This window comes from Babylonia areolata, chromosome 19 (assembly GCF_041734735.1).
Source record: "Babylonia areolata isolate BAREFJ2019XMU chromosome 19, ASM4173473v1, whole genome shotgun sequence".
Lineage (NCBI taxonomy): Eukaryota > Metazoa > Mollusca > Gastropoda > Neogastropoda > Buccinidae > Babylonia > Babylonia areolata.
In genome coordinates, this window is record NC_134894.1 from 35,872,209 (window position 1) to 35,890,891 (window position 18,683).

General features: G+C 42.3%; 1 protein-coding gene across 2 annotated transcripts in view; it reads left to right on the forward strand.

The window, feature by feature from the left end:
* LOC143293662 (polycystin-1-like protein 1) overlaps positions 1–18,683 on the forward strand; it is a 233,326-nt gene that overhangs the window by 178,219 nt on the left and 36,424 nt on the right. For both annotated transcript variants that reach the window (XM_076604790.1, XM_076604791.1), the window contains exons 34-40: positions 892–1,008; positions 6,938–7,095; positions 13,379–13,491; positions 15,044–15,242; positions 16,294–16,377; positions 17,484–17,691; positions 17,975–18,084. In XM_076604790.1, coding sequence (XP_076460905.1) covers positions 892–1,008; positions 6,938–7,095; positions 13,379–13,491; positions 15,044–15,242; positions 16,294–16,377; positions 17,484–17,691; positions 17,975–18,084 — 989 coding nt within the window. The remainder of the gene's footprint in view (positions 1–891; positions 1,009–6,937; positions 7,096–13,378; positions 13,492–15,043; positions 15,243–16,293; positions 16,378–17,483; positions 17,692–17,974; positions 18,085–18,683) is intronic.

Here is an 18,683-nt window from a genome sequence, read left to right on the forward strand (position 1 = left end):
GTTTTGTTTTTTCTCTCCCAATAATTGTTATTAGGATGAAAAGGAGGTGTGTGTTGTTATTGAGAATAGAATATGTCTTTATTACTGAGTGTACCTGGGTCATAAGGAATATTGGGGATTGGGAGAGGGGGGGATGGGGGGGGGGGGGGGGGGTCAGTATATAAAAAGGTACAAACATACATCGAAAATCAACACAGATACAGTAGAATTTAGGTTAGGCTTATCAATACAAGAACTAACACACACACGCACACGTTTGAACAGAAGCCTCATACTACATGTGGAATTGTGTTTGGTTATGTATTGGTGTTTGAATTGTATTGGTTGGTTTGTCTGCTATATTGTAATTTGCATTGAAATTGTGTTTGGTTCGTATTTGTTCGAAATGTGTTGGTTTTTTATTGTATTGCATTATTTTTTTGTGGTAACAAATTTCTTGTAGTGGAATTTGGTCTGCTCTCTCCCCAGGAAAAGCGAATCACTAAGTGCTTTGCCAGCCTTGTTGAAAAAAAAAAAAACGTTTTTTTTTCTCTGTGTGTATTTGTTTTGGATATCTCTCTCTCTCTCTCTCTCTCTCTCTCTCTCTATATATATATATATATATATATATCTGTCTTGTCTGTTCCATCCTATCAATGTGGGTTGCTAAAGATCTGTAAGGGTGGATTGCATTCATGTGTGATCTTTCAGGGCTAAGTTTGCTCAGCTTTAAGAAATATCCCTCCGTCTATATATATAATGGGTTTAGCGTAGACTTTTGGAAAATCCATGACGCTAAGCAAAAGCATATGTAGCGCCGATAAAGCGGCCTGGATGAAATGCAAACAGATGTTATGTGTAAATGCATGACATTTTGATGATGGTTGCTCCGTTAACTACCGTGTCACGCAGATCCAGTCAGAGGTTGTCTCTCTTGACATGTTCTCCTGCAATGGAGAACGGCACCTCGCCGTGGAGAAACTGGAAAAAGACAACAACGTGGAGTTCATCATCCCTCTTACTTCATCGGTATGTGTGTGTGTGTGTGTGTGTGTGTTTGTGTGTGTGTGTGTGTGTGTGTGTGTGTGTGTGTGTGTAAAGAGGGAGGTGTGTGTGTATGTGTACGTGTGTGTAAAGAAGGAGCAATGTGTGTTACTATGAGTGTGTTTTATGAGTGTGTGTGTGTGTGTGTGCGTGTTAGAGAGAGAGAGAGAGAGAGAGAGAGAGTTGGTGTGTGTAGCTTATGTGTGGGGAGGAGGAAGTGAGGTGGCGAGTGTGGATGGGTGTGTATTAATTTATGGTACACGACTTTTTTTTGTAAGAATGTTGTCTTTTATAATTTTCTTTAGCAAGTTAGTATCTTTGACGTTATATTTCCTACTCCTGTACTTATTCATTTCATGCCTCGTGGATTATTAATTAAATAAAGAGCCGCAGAGTAACCGATATATATATATATATATATATATATATATATTTGCACATTATCATTGTTAATGAAAACATGCTGTGCCATTCGGCTAAACTTGCCTAAGCTTCAGTAACTGAAATGATCTTCCTTTTTCCACTCAAACTTCCTCATTCAGCAAATCTCCGATTTAAATAAAAATAAATTCTTTTTTTTTCTTTTTAAGATTTTAAAGATATTGATTCATAAATTGATTGATTACTTACTTTCTTGGCCACCGCGCGGGCGCGCGCGCACACACACACACACACACACACACACACACACACACACACACACACACACACACACACACACCTCCCCCTCTCTCCTTTTTTTTTTTCCCGTGTTCCTCTCACTCGATCGCTCAGTCAACACCACATGTGTATTATTAATCCGTGGACAATGTCTCGAACTTTCCAAACTCCATTAACTTGTCAGTGCGGATTTCTAACAGTGCAAACACTACACACCCCAACAGACATGCGTCCCGTGCAAAATGCTATCAGTCTTCCATTCCTCGACAGTCTCGTGTAAAAGCGATCACTTCCCCCCACCCCCTTACTTCCGCTTTCGGTCCAGGCGTGCGATGGGGCTTCGACTGTTGAGTGGTCAGAGAGATATGGACATCTTCCATCCAGACAGTCTGCGTTTTGAATCAGCACTGCCGTATGGGTTAAACATGGACTACCCAGTCCATGTTTGCGCTTTGAATCAGCACTGCCGTATGGGTTAAATATGAATTGGATTTTTTTTTTTAAACCACGTCAGCAGATATACAGACTTACTATTTGTGCTTTGAAAGAGTAGGGTTGGATTGATTTAATGTCGTTTTCTCTGAGTGCCTTTTTTTCTTTGTTCCTTTCCCTTATTTCAGTGTTATACAAATTAATGTGCAGGTGAAAATACAAACAAGTAAGGAGAAGATTCTGTAAATCCTGTCAGCAATCAGGGTGTTAGATAGAGCTTGAAAATTTATACCACCATGGAAAATGGGGTGTGGATTTGTTAGCCATCATGAATAAAAAAAAAAGGAAAAAAAAAGAAAAAAAAGAAGAAAACACATGAAAGGCGCTTGCATGAATCCGAAAGTGATTCACAGTTCTTCGATGCTGAGAATTAAGCTGTGGTGCTGCTAACTGTGGTGTTCGACCCCCATGGCCCAGTTTCTTATTCTGTCCATTTTTGTTGGGTCTTATATATTCCTCTCTCTCTCTCCTTTTTTGACTCACTTGTGTAAACAAAGTGAGTCTATGTTTTAACCCAGTGTTCGGTTGTATGTGTGTGTGTGTGTCCGTGGTAAACTTTAACATTGACATTTTCTCTGCAAATACTTTGTGAGTTGACACCAAATTAGGCATAAAAATAGGAAAAATTCAGTTCTTTCCAGTCATCTTGTTTAAAACAATATTGCACCTCTGGGATGGGCACAAAAAAAATGAAGCCTAATTATATGCAAACTGCATTTACTGTTATATTTATATTTTTTGTATTGTCTAAACTTGGTACTTTGATCTGATATTCGACCCAACAACAAGAGCAGTCATTATTATCATTTTTTGTTCAAACAGGAACTTCTTTTGCTAAGCATGGAAGTTTTATTTATTTGCAAACGTTTTGGTGCATATAGTAAAAAAGGGAAATTACTCTGTAATTAATGCTAGGGGACTTAATTTGCTTTAAACTGCTCTTTCTCATCTTAAACATTACATTTTGAAATTATACTCAATACCTAAAAAGCTTTTTCTTTTTTTTTTCTTTTTTTTTAGTGTATCACAAGTGAGTCTTGAAGGCCTTGCCTCTCTTGTTTTTTGTTTTTGTTTTTTGTTTGTTTGTTCTTTATTCTTATTCATACCTGTATGAACTGTTGTGTCCTTTATTCTTCATGTATGTTTGGCCCTTTATCCACGTTCTGCACCAAAGATCCCATGTCCAGTATCCCTTATCCTGTTCCGTGTTCCATATTGATTGAAGGTATAATGCTTCCCCACCTCACCCACCACCAAACCCAACAAACAATATTGATTCTTTGAGAAGCGTTTCACCCTTTGCGTTTCATGCACCATCAGTAGGACTTCCACACAGTATCTCTCTCGTTTCCTAAGGCCATCAGGACATAATTCCACAGGTCGCTCGGCTCGGAACTCATCTCTATTCACTGGGATGTTTGCTCATCGTCTAGCTCGGCTGAGCGGGAGGGGGTGGGGGGGTGGGGGGAGAGGAGGGGAGGACATTGACGAACTTGAGAAGTGGACAGAGCGAAGCGTGAGCGCGCAGCTTTTTTGTCCCGGGGTTTCTTTTAGAGCATTGGGCGAGGAGATTGGCGAACTGATCAGTTGTCGGTTTAAGCTTGATTGAAATCTGAATCGCTCAGTACCTCCGGGAGTCGTGTTCTTATCGGTCGACTGTGCTGTGAGCGCTCCTTTCTCTCTCACTCTCATTCTCTTCTCCATCGGAGAGAGTTTGTGTGAACTGGAAGGAAATTTGGATCCCGTGTTGATTCGATTCTCTTTTCTTTCTGCCCCCCCCCCCTCCCCATATATATATATCTATTTCCCCATTTCTGTTTCTCTCAAGATATATATATTAGATATAGATATAGGGTAATGTCCCACTTTAGCATCCCACTGACTGATTTATCGTGTATGAATATTAGCGAATATGTTAATATTTGAAATACATCAAGGTCCTGCTATGATATCTTTGTTCTCCAAGAGAAAGTGGAGCAAGTGCCAAAAGGCATCATTTCTACTGCTGCGAGTATACAGTATTTCTGTTTCTGCTTATGCTGTCATAAGTACTACTACTTCTACTACTACTACTACTATACTGCTGCTGTTGCTGATGCTGTGCTACTGTAACTGTTACGAGTATCAGACTTAGTTGTTGTTGTATGTATGTATGTATGTAAGCTAAAGTCATTACCACTGAACATATAATACCTGCTTTCTAATGTTAGTAAGAAGAAACTCTCATATCAATCACGTAAATGTTTGGCGAGTCTTCTTTCACTCCCACTCGCACGCACTTCAAACACGGGTCGAACCTATACATGCCCGCCGCTGACAGCAGAGCAGGGAACGGGGAGAAGGGTATGGCGATGGCGAAGGGAGGGGGGGGCGGGAGGGGAGGGGGGGGGGTGATGCGGAGGGGGAGGGATGGATCGAGGAGAGGGAGTGTGATTAGGGTGAGGTAGAGGGTGAGTGTGTGTGTGGGAGGGGGGGGGGGCGGGGGGGGGGGGAGGATGAAGCTGAACGTTTAAGGCTGTACTTGTAGGATGAGAAAGAAAGCAGAATGGGGAAAGTTAAGAAGAAAATAAAAAGTAGAGAGAGAGATGGGGATAAGGGTGGGTGGGGGAGGAAAGGATGTAAGAAAAAGCTGATAGACAGGTCTCGACAACAGACAGAGAGACAGACTGACGGACGGACAGACAGGAGGGGAGGCGGGGGTGGGGTGGGGGGGGGGGGGGGGGGGGGGGGCAGATGGCAAGGACAAGCGCGGCGCGGCGGCAAGGACATGGGAGCAGGAATTGATTGGCTCATGGAACAGGCTGAAGGTGACTTTGGAAGGCTGGCCTGATCTATGGGCTGTTGGGGGTGGGGGGGGGGGGGGGTTAGTGGTGGTGAGAAAGAGGGAGAGTGGGGAGGAATGGGGTGGATGGAGTGGGGAGGGACTGTCGGAGGAATGAAAGTATGGGAGGGGGGGGGGGGTGTAAGTGTGTGTGGTTTGGGGGGAGGGTGTGCACGAGTGCATGTGTATTGCCTCGTGCATGCACCCACACTAGTATGTATATGCACCCCCTACACACACAAACACATTCTCTCGCTCCCCCGCCCCCCCAGTTCTCTCTCTCTCTCTCTGGCTCTTTCACTCTCCCTCTTTCTCTCTCTTTGTCTGTCTTTTTGTCTGTCTGTCTCTACCTCTTTGTCTCAAATGCATGTCTTTCATACACTCGGCACATGCAGATGCATAACTTAATCCTTCCTCTCTCTTTTTCTCGTGCCTCCTTCTCCCCCCACCTCTCTCTCTCAATCTGTCTCTGCCGCTCTCTTTTTGCATGAACACATGCACACACACATGCATTCACACACTCACACTCACACACACACACACACACAACACATGCACACACACATGCATTCACACACTCACACACACACACACACACACACACACGCACACATGCACTCACACTCATGTATTTTCCTTAACCACCCTTCCCGTCTTGCTTCACCTCTTGTCCCAGTTCCATCGCTTCCCATCCCTCCTGCAACCACAAAACCCCTTGCCTTTGGGGTTTTTTTTTGTTTTTTTTTTTTTAATTCATTTTTATCTGTCTGATATCACTTAAGATTTGAAAGATGTGAAATTGAAGACTATGCAGACAGTTAAGGCAAAACTTCAAGAGAATGCAACACATGGTTCCATGTGTGTGTGTTAGTTTGTTGATTTTGACCTATTATTGGGTTTGGTCTAGCTCTCCATCTGTTTGTCACTGAGCTTGAACTGTCTTTGAGTGAAGTCCTCATAAAATCAGGGGTTGTCCCATGATTTATAATCAAGGAAACAGGGTGTGTTTCTTGTCTTGTAGCCTTTAACTCTTTATTGGCGAATACTAGTCATGATAATGGCAATAACCATGATAATGATAAATGTATTCAGGTAATGATAGTAATGATAATTGTAATTATAGTGTCGGGCGCAATAGCCGAGCGTTTAAAGCGTTGGACTTTCAGTCTGAGGGTCCTGGGTTCAAATTTCGGTAACTGCGCCTGGTGGGTAAAGGGCGGAGATTTTTTTCTGATCTCCAACATCAACATAATTTATGTGCAGACCTGCTTGTGCCTGAACCCCCTTCATGTGTATATGCAAGCAGAAGCTCAAATATGCACATTAAAGATCCTGTAATCCATGTCAGCGTTCAGTGAGTTATGGCAACAAGAACATGTACCCAGCATGCACACCTCCGAAAACAGAGTATGGCTCCCTACATGGCGGGGTCTAAATGGTCATACATGTAAAAGCCCACTCGTTACATACGAATGAAAGTGGGAGTTGTAACCCCCGAACAAAGCAGAAGAAGAATTAATTATACTTTTATACTAAATTTTATATCGTGCTTTAACACAACTTGAAACAAGCTCTAAGCACTTTACAAATCTAATACTTTAAAATAATGGAATAAACACAAACAGTAAAATAAGACTTTTTTTTAAATCATAAAAGCCAAACAAAAAACATCCCAAATAAATACAACTTGCAAGATTCCATGTACTTCAAGGCCAGGTGATTTCCTCTATACTTTTTTTTCTTTCTTTCTTTTTGTCTGCCTTTCTTTCTGTCTGTCTGTCTTTCTTTCTTCCTTTGTTTCTTTCTTTCTTTGATTCTTTCTTTCTTTTTTTTTTTCCTTTTTTAAAAAATTTTTTAATCATCAAAGAAAAATACACCACAGCATGTCCCCTCCCCCAAACCCCCCCTTGTGGTGGTGGTGGTGGCGGTGCCACACAACAGGTGGAGTCTGACTGGGAGTGCGAGCTGTCCAAGACGTTCATGAACATCCACCGGTTCAACATCTCCGAGGCCCAGGAGGATCAGTACCTGACGCTTCTGGTCAGTCTGGCACCCATACCTGCCGGCAGCCAGTCCTTCCCTGTCACAGCCGTCATCAGGTGAGGGGGCACAGTGCAGTTGGTGGCCTGGTGGTTACACATTTTGTATTTTTGTTGTTGTTTTTTCTCTTTATTTTTCCCACATATTGAATTGATGATTGTTTATTTGTGTGTGTGTGTGCATGATGTGTTCTGCAGGGTTTTATTTCCTTGGTTCCATGATGTTTTTTTGTATTTTGGGTTTTGTTTTTTTTTTCATATGGTGGAATTCTTGATGTTGTCATGATCGTGCAGTGGTGTGCACTCGATTGTGCATTTCGTGTGACGTTTTTACCTTCTCGTTTTTCACTCTTTTTTTTTTCTTTTACTTTTCTTCTTCGTTTTTCCCTTTTTTTTTCTCCTCTTCTTCATTGTGCGATTGCACGTCTGGAGGATGTGGGCCTGTTTTTTCCTTGTGTTTCCATATACCCCAGTTCGGATTTCTCGGATGAAATGATTTTGAACTTTGAACAATGAACCTAGGAAGGGGGAGAATCTGAGTTCATGGGATCAATCGAATCCCATACCAGATGTGTGATGGCTTACTGGTTAACACGTTGTTGGTTTTGGATGTGAGAGAATCTGAGCGCATGGGATCGAATCCTATGATGCACCAGTGTTTTATTCTCTCCCCTGCGTTAGACCTCGAGTGGTGGTCTGGACGCGAGTCATTTCATTGAGATGGTAAACAGGGGTATTGTGTGAAGCTTGCACTTGGCCAACATGAAAGGGAAACCAAGGTGACACAGACTTTGTCCCTGGTAAAGTTCTGTAGAAAAAAAAAAATCCTTTTTGATAGGAAAACAAATACAATTGAAGGCAGGAAATAGGAGAGAGAGAGAGAGGGAGAGGGAGAGAGAGAAATAGAGAGAGATATAGAGAAGGGTGGTGCTGCACTGCAGCTATGCACTCTACCTGGAGAGAGCAGCCAGATTTTCACATTGAGAAATCAGTCATGACAAAGAGTTTTTCAATACAATACAATACAACACAGTACAATACAATGCAATACAATGCAGTACAGCACAATGCAATACAATACAATACAGCACAATGCAATACAATACAATACAATACAATACAAAAGTAACCATACAATAAAGGAGCAAGTGTCCAAAGGGAGAGGGGAGGCGGGAGGGAGAGAGAGAGTCAGGAAGACGAGGGGAGGAGGAGGGGCTGAGGGGGTTTCAAGGGTGGGGTGGGGGGTGGGGTGGGGGACAAAAATTGAACAAGGACTGAGATAGGGGGACATGAATAACTGTGGGAAAGAGAGATGGGGGGAGGGAAGAAGTGAGGAGAAGAATAGGACAGGAAATGGATGAAGGACTGGTTTGTTCCTTGTAATGAGCCCTTCAGATGCTGGATGGAGCTGTTGGAACGAACACGCGTCCCCTTGTGACGAAGGATCTTTCCATTGCTTGTTAAACAACAAGATGGACAAAAGAATCATTTTGTAAATCTCTCCCCTCCTCCCTCCCTGCACCTTTCTCCACCATCCCCCCCCCCACCACCCACCCCAACCCTTCCCACCTCTCACCGACATCCACCCTGTCTTTAAGAAAAAAACAACAACAAAAAAACAAAAAAACCCAAGAAGAAGAAGAAAGAACAGCATTCAGATTGAATGTAACGAGGGTTGGGGAGAGAGAGGGGGGTGGGGTGGGGGGTATCTGCTGGAGGAGAGGGAGGGTGGAGGTGGGTATAGGGAAAATAGAGAGAAGGGAGGGAAAGAGAAAGAGATGGGAGATTAATGTGTTTTATTGTAGATGTTTTTTCCTTTTAGAAATGTAGTATTTATTTTGTGTGGGGGTGAGGGTGTGGTGGGAGGGGGAGTTGCTTCTACTGAGAGGTTACCATTGTATAGACAGAATATCCATATTGTCATAGTTCATCTAGATACATTGTAACATGAGTCAATACAAACACACACACACACGCACGCATGCACACACTCCTTTCTCTCTCTCACCTCCACCCCCTACAAAACCCCCACAAAACACACAAAATAAGAAACAAGGCTGTGGAGGATGGCACAGAGAGACAGAAGACAGTCCAGATACAAGGTTTAATTTAAAAAAAAAAAAAAAAAAAAAAAGTGAGACAGTCAGACAGTAGAACATTGATGACAGTCAGACAGTAGCACATTGATGACACTTGCGTGTACCAGCACACACACACACACACACACACACACACACACACATTGCAGAGGAACCTGAAGCGTGTGCTTCAAGCCTGTTGGTTAATACAAGTTGAGCAGTTTCAGGCGCATGTGTGTGTGTGTGTGTGCATGGGGAATGCGATAGGAGTCGGTCGGTAGTCCCTTGAGAGGGTTGAGGAGAATGGGAAGGGGATGGGTTAAAGACAGGCAATCAGATAGAGAGAGAGAGAGACAGAGAAAGTTTCGGTCAGACATCTGATGCTTCATCATCACTTGTGTGTTGACAGGTGAGCACGAAGAGAGAGAGAGAGAGGGGGGGAACCGGGAGAGAGAGAACGAACGAAAATGTTTTAATGAACTTTGGCCATGGACCACAATTCAAAACCAGGGGACTGGGGGTGTGCATGAGAGGGAGAGAGAGAAAAAGAGAAATATTGTGTATATGGTGGAGACAAGAGTGTGTTTTACGAACATTTATGTGGTGGAGACAAGAGTGTGTTTTACGAACATTTTAAAAGGAGAGAGAAGTATATATTATAGTTGGCATAAACTGCCTGTGAAAGGGAAAGTAGATACTACACTAAAGGCGAGAAAAAAAATTAAGAAAGAAAAAAAAAAAGAAAAAAAAGAAAGAGAGAGAGAGAGAGAGAGAGAGAGAATCCCTTGCAGCATCTGTTTAAGCATTTATCACCAGGTTCAATTACTGGAACAGACTTTGGGAGATTTTCCCATTAATTCTTTTTGTGTTTGGCAAGAGCCCTGAAAAAGAATCCTTTCTTCTTTTTTTTCATATTCTTTCATTAAATTTATTTTTCAATCTCTTTTTTTTTTATATATATATAAAAAGAAACATCAGCAAAGGAAGCCATGTTGATGTGTGTGTGAGGGGGAGAAGGATATGGATGAGGTGATGAAGGAGGTGGAACTGGCAGTTGAGAGACAGGCAAAAAACCAGAAGCTTAAAAAAAAAAGATTTTTTTTTTTTAATTAAAAAAAAAGAAAAAGAAAAAAAGAATAGAAAAGGAAACTTGTTTAGGGAATAAAAATCCCCAGAAAACTGCACTGAGTGCATTATATATTTTGTAATGCACAGAATATTCTACAACAGATATTACATCAGTATTTCACATAGACACACTGGAATGTTTAACTATATATCTACACATGTACAGATACACATACATACATATACCCATGCATATGTACATACATGCATGCATACATGCATTTTCAGGTAGTATGATGTTTCTGAGGCCAGATTCAAAAGAGGTGAAGAAGTCCGATTCTCAAAGGTTGTCAAGGAGTATGTGAGGCCACATTCCAAAGAGGTGAAACTGAAGGGAGTCTGAGTGTCAGCGGTTGTCAGGGAGTCTGTTTCTGAGGCCAGATTCCAAAGAGGAGAGGCTGAGGGAGTCTGAGTGTCAGCGGTTGTCAGGGAGTATGTTTCTGAGGCCAGATTCCAAAGAGGAGAGGCTGAGGGAGTCTGAGTGTCAGAGGTTGTCAGGGAGTATGTTTCTGAGGCCAGATTCCAAAGAGGAGAGGCTGAGGGAATCATGAGTGTCAGCGGTTGTCAGGGAGTCTGTTTCTGAGGCCAGATTCCAAAGAGGAGAGGCTGAGGGAGTCTGAGTGTCAGCGGTTGTCAGGGAGTCTGTTTCTGAGGCCAGATTCCAAAGAGGAGAGGCTGAGGGAGTCTGAGTGTCAGCGGTTGTCAGGGAGTCTGTTTCTGAGGCCAGATTCCAAAGAGGAGAGACTGAGGGAATCTGAGTGTCAGAGGTTGTCAGGGAGTAAGTTTCTGAGGCCAGATTCCAAAGAGGAGAGGCTGAGGGAATCTGAGTGTCAGCGGTTGTCAGGGAGTCTGTTTCTGAGGCCAGATTCCAAAGAGGAGAGGCTGAGGGAATCTGAGTGTCAGCGGTTGTCAGGGAGTCTGTTTCTGAGGCCAGATTCCAAAGAGGAGAGGCTGAGGGAATCTGAGTGTCAGCGGTTGTCAGGGAGTCTGTTTCTGAGGCCAGATTCCAAAGAGGCCAAGCCAAGGGAGTCTGAGTGTGGGAAGTTGTCAGGGAGTATGTTTCTGAGGCCAGATTCCAAAGAGGCGAGAAGGTCTGATTTCCAGAGATTGTCACAGAGTTTCTGTTTCTGTGGCCAGATTCAAAAGAGGTGAGGCTGAGGGAGTCTGAGTGTCAAAGATCAGGCCAGGGAGTCTGTTTCTGAGGCGAGGGGGTCAGAGTGTCAGAGGTTGTCAGGGAGTCTGTTTCTGAGGCCATATCAAAAGAGGGGAGGGAGTCTGATTCTCAGAGGTCGTCAGGGAGTATGTTTCTGAGGCCAGATTCAAAAGAAGTGAGAGAGTTGGAGTGTCAGAGGTTGTTAGGGAGTGTGCATGTTTTTAACCCTTTCACCGCCAGTCAATTTAGAGTGCAAAATTCCCTTGTGCTATAAACACAGAGAATATGGTGTCTAAGTATAGCATGATCTGGTCACCCTTCAGTGACAGGGGTCCTCTACCTAGCTGCTGCATAAATGCGAGTTTGGCAGTGAAAGGGTTAACAACGTGAGGGAAGGAGGGAGGGGTCAGTAAGATCAGCAGTGACACATCATCATCATCATCATCATCATCGCAGCAGTGTGTGATTCGGCGAGAGGCGGATGTGCCTGAAACTTGTGCTCAAACCTGTGAGAAAGCAAGGTGAGCAAAGTTTCAGGTGTGTCGGCTTCCTGCCTGCCTCTTCAGCCTTCAGAGGGATGGATGGATGGATGGACAATGATTGGTGATGATCTGTTCATGGTCTTGCAGGTTTGGTGTGTGTGTGTGTGTGGTTCTTATGGGTAATATTTCTTGATGCTGTTTGTGGTGTGTGTGTGTGCATTTGTGTGTGTGTGTGTGTGTGTGTGTGTGTGTGTGTGTGTGTGTGTGTGTGTGCATTTGTGTGTGTGTGTGTGTGTGTGTGTGTGTGTTTGTGCATTTGTGTGTGTGTGTGTGTGGTACATATACCTTTTAATATTGTCCTCATGTTTTGTGTCTGCGTCTTTCTTTCTTTCCTGCTTTCCTTCCTTTTTTTTTGTTTCTGTTTATCTCCTTTGAGTTGAAATTCCTTTATTCGTTATTTCTTTTAATCTTCTTTTCCCTTGTTTATTCATTCATGCATCCATTCCTTCATAGATTTTTTTTTCTTGGAGTCTTTCTTCTTTTTGATTTTTTCTTCTTTTTTTTTTTTTCCTCTTCAAGATCCTTATATATAAAAAACAACAACCTATAACCTAAAACTGACACAGAACTCTGTAGTTGTACTTACTTCCACTTCACTGCCTTGTGATGGTGACCCCTGCCTGTCGAATTACCAGCAGTCAGCATTTTTGACTCACTTGTGTAAACAAAGTGAGTCTATGTTTTAACCCGGTGTTCGTTTGTCTGTGTGTGTGTGTCCGTGGTAAACTTTAACATTGACATTTTCTCTGCAAATACTTTTGTCAGTTGACACCAAATTAGGCATAAAAATAGGAATAATTCAGTTCTTTCCAGTCATCTTGTTTAAAACAATATTGCACCTCTGGGATGGGCACAAAAAAAAAAAAAAAAAAAAAAAATGAAGCCTAATTATATGCAAACTGCATTTACTGTTATATTTATATTTTTTGTATTGTCTAAACTTGGCACTTTGATCTGATATTCTGACCCAACAACAAGAGCAGTCATTATTATCATTTTTTGTTCAAACAGGAACTTCTTTTGCTAAGCATGGAAGTTTTTTTTTTTTTTTTTTGCAAACGTTTTGGTGCAGATAGTTAAAAAGAGAAATTACTCTGTAATTAATGCTAGGGGACTTAATTCGCTTTAAACTGATCTTTCTCATCTTAAACATTACATTTTGAAATTATACACAATACATAAAAAGCTTGGATTTTTTAAAATTTTTTTTTTTTTTAAGTGTATCACAAGTGAGTCTTGAAGGCCTTGCCTCTCTTGTTTCTTTGTGTCTTCCTCCTCCTTTTTTAAATTTTTTTTTATTAATTTTGTTTGTTTATTTTTCTTTTATTCTTCAAACTTCTTTCATGAAAACCCCTCCCCCGTTGATATGGACCTCTTGAAGTTGTACATCCCTTTTCACTGTATTGTGGTGGTTACACCCGTGCTTGTCGAATTACTTGCAGTCAGCACTGGCCCCCTCACCCTCTGGACAACCTGTACCGGCAAGACTTCGCCCGAGACGAGAACCAGCTCCGTATCTTTCTCTCCCCTAACAAGACGAAAGAACTGCTGCGTGGTGAGTGGGGGATATTGATTCTGTAGCCGTAGAAACCTTGAGGGTCAGGATGGCAGGGGCGTAAGGGGGAATTGGGGGGGGGGGGGGGGGGGGGAGTTTGCCTTTCACGCTGAAGTTGCATAGATTTAATCTCGCAGCTAGCTCCCCCCCCCCCCTTCCCTTCTGCATCCATCCCAGTCGCTTTTTCAGTCTTCTCTCTTCTTCTCTTAGAATAAGATGAAAGAATGTGTGAATGGTGAGTTGAGATACCCGGGACGTGGTATAGAAATGTGGAGTTTGCCTTTCATGCAGAAGTTGCTGTAGATTTGATGTTGGAAGAAGCCCCCCCTTTTTTTTTCTTCTTTTTTTTCTGCTTTTTTCTTTTCCTCTGGCCCTTTTCTACTCCAAGGGTGCACTTGAAATGGGAGGGAACGTGATGTGATTTAGCTTCTTGGAATAATGAAGGTATATCTTCCCCCCCCCCCCCCCCCCATCCCCCTCCGCAGCATACACCCCCCAACCCCAAGAAAAAGATAATAAAATAAAACAACCACCAAACCACCCCCCAAAAATCTTGAATAATGTTATTTCTTGTAGAACCTTTTTTTTTTTTTTTCCCTTTTTTTAATTGACATATTGTGTTTTCATATTTCAGATGTCCTTGTTACTGTTTTCTTTCTGTACCTACTGTGATTTGTGAGTTTTCTTAATTATTTTGTTCCTGCACTGTTGAGCATTTGAGCATTTCCAGCAGTACACATTTTGCTGATTTAACACTGCCTTCTGTGTGCTGGTTTTTGTGTTAGTACTAGTATGAAATTTGGAGTGAATCAAGGAAGATCACAGATCCAGAATGATTTTAAGTAAGTTATCTCAGAACATCAGTTCTTAGTTTACAGTCGGCATTCATGTTTTGACCTGTAACAGATAATTAAATTCAGTTGTAACTAACAGTTACATTTTCATATATGTAAAATGAGCGTGATCGCCGACATGAGCAATACCTTTCACATGAGCATGAGCACTCACATGACCTCTCACAAAAACATTACCTTTCACTTGATTCATGCGTGATCTTTCACACGAGAATGACCTCTCACATAACCTCTCACATAAAAGTCTGACCTTTCACATGATTCATGTGTGACCTTTCACATGAGCATGACCTCTCACATGACCTCTCACATCAGCGTGACCTTTCGCATGATTCATGCGTTACCTTTCACAAGAGTGTGACCTCTCACATGACCTCTCACATCAGTGTGACTTTTCACATGATTCGTGCATGCCCTTTCACCTGAACATGACCTCTCACATAAGCGTGACCTTTCACATGATTCATGCGCATGATGTTTTATATGAGCGTGACCTCTCACATGAACTTCACGTAAGCTTCACGTAAGCATGACCTTTGACATCTATTATTCATTCGTGAGCTTTCACATGAGCTTGACCTCTCACAGGACGACTCAACATGACCTCTCACATAAGCTTTACCTCTCACACGATTCATGCGTGACCTTTAACATGATTCATGCATGACCTTTCACATGATTCATGACCTCTCACCCAGGAGCCGGGACGTACTACCTTGGTCTGGTGGAGACCTCTCTAAACTCTGGCCGCCGCCGGCTAACGGAGGTGGCCACGAGGAACTACACGCTCAGCGCCTGGTTCGGTTCCTGCCTGTTCTGGGACGCCACCAAGGCCTTGTGGAGCGAGCGAGGCTGCCAGGTCACGCCTCAGACCACCACCACCACCGCTTACTGCAGGTCAGTCAGTCAGTCAGTCAGGGGGGTGTGTTTGGTCTTTGGTGTGTGTTGTGCGTGTAGGTGGGAGTGTGGGTGTGTGTGGTTCTTTTGTGTGTGTGTGTGTGTGTGTGTGTGTGTGTGTTTGTGTGTGTGAGTGTGAGTATGTTTGTGTGTGTATGTGTGTGTGTGTGTGTGTGTGTGTTTGTGTGTGTTTGTGTGTGTAAGTGTGTGTGTGTGTTAGAGAGAGAGAGAGAGAGAGAGGGAGAGAGTATGTATAAGCATACTTGCACAATTAAAGTCTGAAACTGGCCTTGCCTCAATCTTTTTTTGATATATATTTTGTTTTTATATTCTATTTATAGAATAGGGTTATAGGAAACGTCCCTTTTTATATTTTAGTGCTTGATGTACTTGTTTTTTCTTTTTCTTTTTTATTATGGGATGTGGGGGTGGGATGGGGGTATATATTTTTTTTTGTTTTCATTCATGCATTTAATGCATTCCTTTCTCCTAGCTATGTGTTGAAATGTGTTGCTATGTGTCGAAATGTTTAGTAGTGAAATTTTGTTGGAGAACATGCTATCAGATATCTCTGCATTGTACAAAACAACAACAACAGTATCAGTATGAGTAGCTCAAGGAGGCATCACTGCATTCGGTCAAATCCATATATGCTACACCACTTCTGCCAAGCAGATGCCTGGCCAGCAGCGTAACCCAACGCGCTTAGTCAAGCCTTGGGAGAAAAAATAAAATAAAATAAAATAAAATGAAATAAATACAATAAAAAATAACAAAAATAAAATAAAATTAAAAATAAAATAAAATAATAATAAATAAATAAATAAGTAACAACAAAACAAAAACAAAAAAAGAGAAAAAAAGTGAAAAAAGTGAGAGCATTGCTTCAGTAATGATGAAGGTGCAAGCTGAAAGATGCTAGCTTGTTTGTTCAGCTTGGACTGGAACAGAAGTTTGAAGGGCTCGGCTGGCACTTGCGGAAAACTTTTGGTTTCAGAACAGCTGGCTTGGCACCACAGGGGTTTTAAGTCAGACATTTTCTTTTCCACAGGTGTGACCATCTGACGACGTTTGGGAGTCACTTTGAACTGGTCCCTAACGACCTGAGCTTCACAGATATTGAGAACTTCTTTGGGTAAGTCCTGGCTTTTGGTGGGATGGACGGCAGGGGTTTGGGGGGAGTTTCTGTTGGAAGGTAGGAAGTTTAAACATTTTTTTAATGAAGGGGAAGGGATGAGAGGTGGAGGGGGTGTAGAGATAGGGGGTGGGGTGGGGGTGGGGGGGCAGGAGTGAGGAGTTGAGGGGAGAGGGGGGATAGGAGGATGGGTATGGACAAAGAATGCATGGAAAGGGTGTGGGAGTAGAATATAGGGGTTGTTATTAGTTAAGGACAGTAGCCTGTCAGTGACATAACATGCAGGTATGGGAGTAGACAGTGTGTGTCAATAGCTAGAGTGCCTGTTAGTGGAGCCACAAAGTATGTTATGGTCAGCGACTCGGGTAGTGCAATGTTAATTTCCACCACTGTCATGTTGTTTGATACACCCTCTCTCTCACACATACATACACACACTTCCTGTCACAGCCAGCCACCCACAAATGCTATCATGAAATATTTCAGCACACACAGACACAGACACACACAGACAGACACATACAAACACACACACACACACACACACACACTCACACACAAACGCACACACACACACACACACACACACACACACACACACACTGCATGCATGCATGCACACTGTGTATTCAGTATTTCGGTTTGAGGCATTTGTGTGAGGGATTCATTGTACATGAAACTCTGAAAAGAAGGTTTCAAGCTAAAATATTGGGCTTTTTTCTTCACCTGCTTTCAACACAACTGCATATAATGCTAGTTTTGTCTCACTCTCTAAATTTTCACATATATGACTGCATTTCCTTACACTGAGCAACACTTCCTTGTACTGAGACTGAGAGGGAAGGTTCATACATTTTCTGAATCAGTGTTATTAACCTTGACATGCCAACGGTGCTGTGTCAAGTTAATGTCTACATAGAACAGTTCATAGTTTGGCATACAACAGTTCATAGTTTGGCATACAGGTTTTATTTCGAACAAAAGACAGTTCTTATTCCTCTTGTTCTGCTTTACAGCATAAAGGTTTTATCATGAACACAAAACATACAATTCATATTCCTCTTCTTCTGTATGATTGTTCAATGTTCCCTTCCCTTCTTACTCAGACTTCACGAGAACCCATCAGTGGTGATTCTGGTGAGCATGGTGATGGTGATCTATGTCATACTGCTGGTCATCGCCTGTCGGGCAGACTCCCACGACCGCCGTAAGGGCGGCCTGGTGTGCTTGAGTGACAACAACATCACCGACTCCCAGATCTACGAAGTCGTCCTGGATACAGGGCTTCGGCAGAGTGCACCCAACACTGCCAAGGTAGGCTGGATGATGTTTTAGAGTGCAGTTTTATCTTTCATCCATCTGATTCAGAGTTATGCTTTCATGTGAATATCTGTTGGTTTGTCTCTGCACAAGATTCAGCGCCGAATAATTACATTCATAATTTTTTTTTTATATTGTTATTACTGTTTCAATATTATTTTTGATAATGTTTTTTTTTTTCTCTTTGTTTTTTATGTAAAATGTTATATTGATTATAAATCCATCAGGGTGGCAGAAACTTTTTAAAAAATTCTTGTTTTTTTCTCTCCTTTCCCAGATCAGTATCATTCTGCATGGCGAGTTGGGAATGTCGGAAACTCGTGAGCTCATCAGTGAAGATGACCATCCCATGTTTGATCGGAGCTCTCGTGACCGATTTCTTCTCACGTGAGTTTTTTTTAATATAGATTTCTATGATATATTTTCTTCTTCTTCTTCTAATTATCATTATTGTGATCATATTCAGTACTGATGTATGTGTTATCTTTTGGAACAAGGACCAGATGTTTCATGTCTGTCACAATGTTTGAGAAATCACATGACCAACCCAACTGTTGATTATGTGATGTCTTCTGCAGTTGCATGAACTGCAGCTAACACCATGGTCAGGAGTGAGAAACTGAAGTCAGCCTGTTGGTCAGGAGGGGCTATTGGGACCTAGTTGTTCATGTGGAAGGCTGTCTGATCATTTCTTCCACATACAAGGCATGTAATGCAGCTGTTCATGTTCTGATCACACTGTTCAGGCCACTGTTCAGGCCACTAAATGTCAGTTTATGTTATTTTCTTTTCTTTTTGTTGCCGGTTCATGTTCTTTTTCTTTTTTGCTGCCCCATTATCTGAATCATTTCAATGGCATTACTCATGCTGCTCATTCTGATTACCCCATAAAACAACTGCACCCTGGTTCATCCGTCCCAGTCCCAGTTCCAGTCCGCAGTCCACAGGGAACTATCAGTGTATAGGTCGTCAGGAGTCCACATATT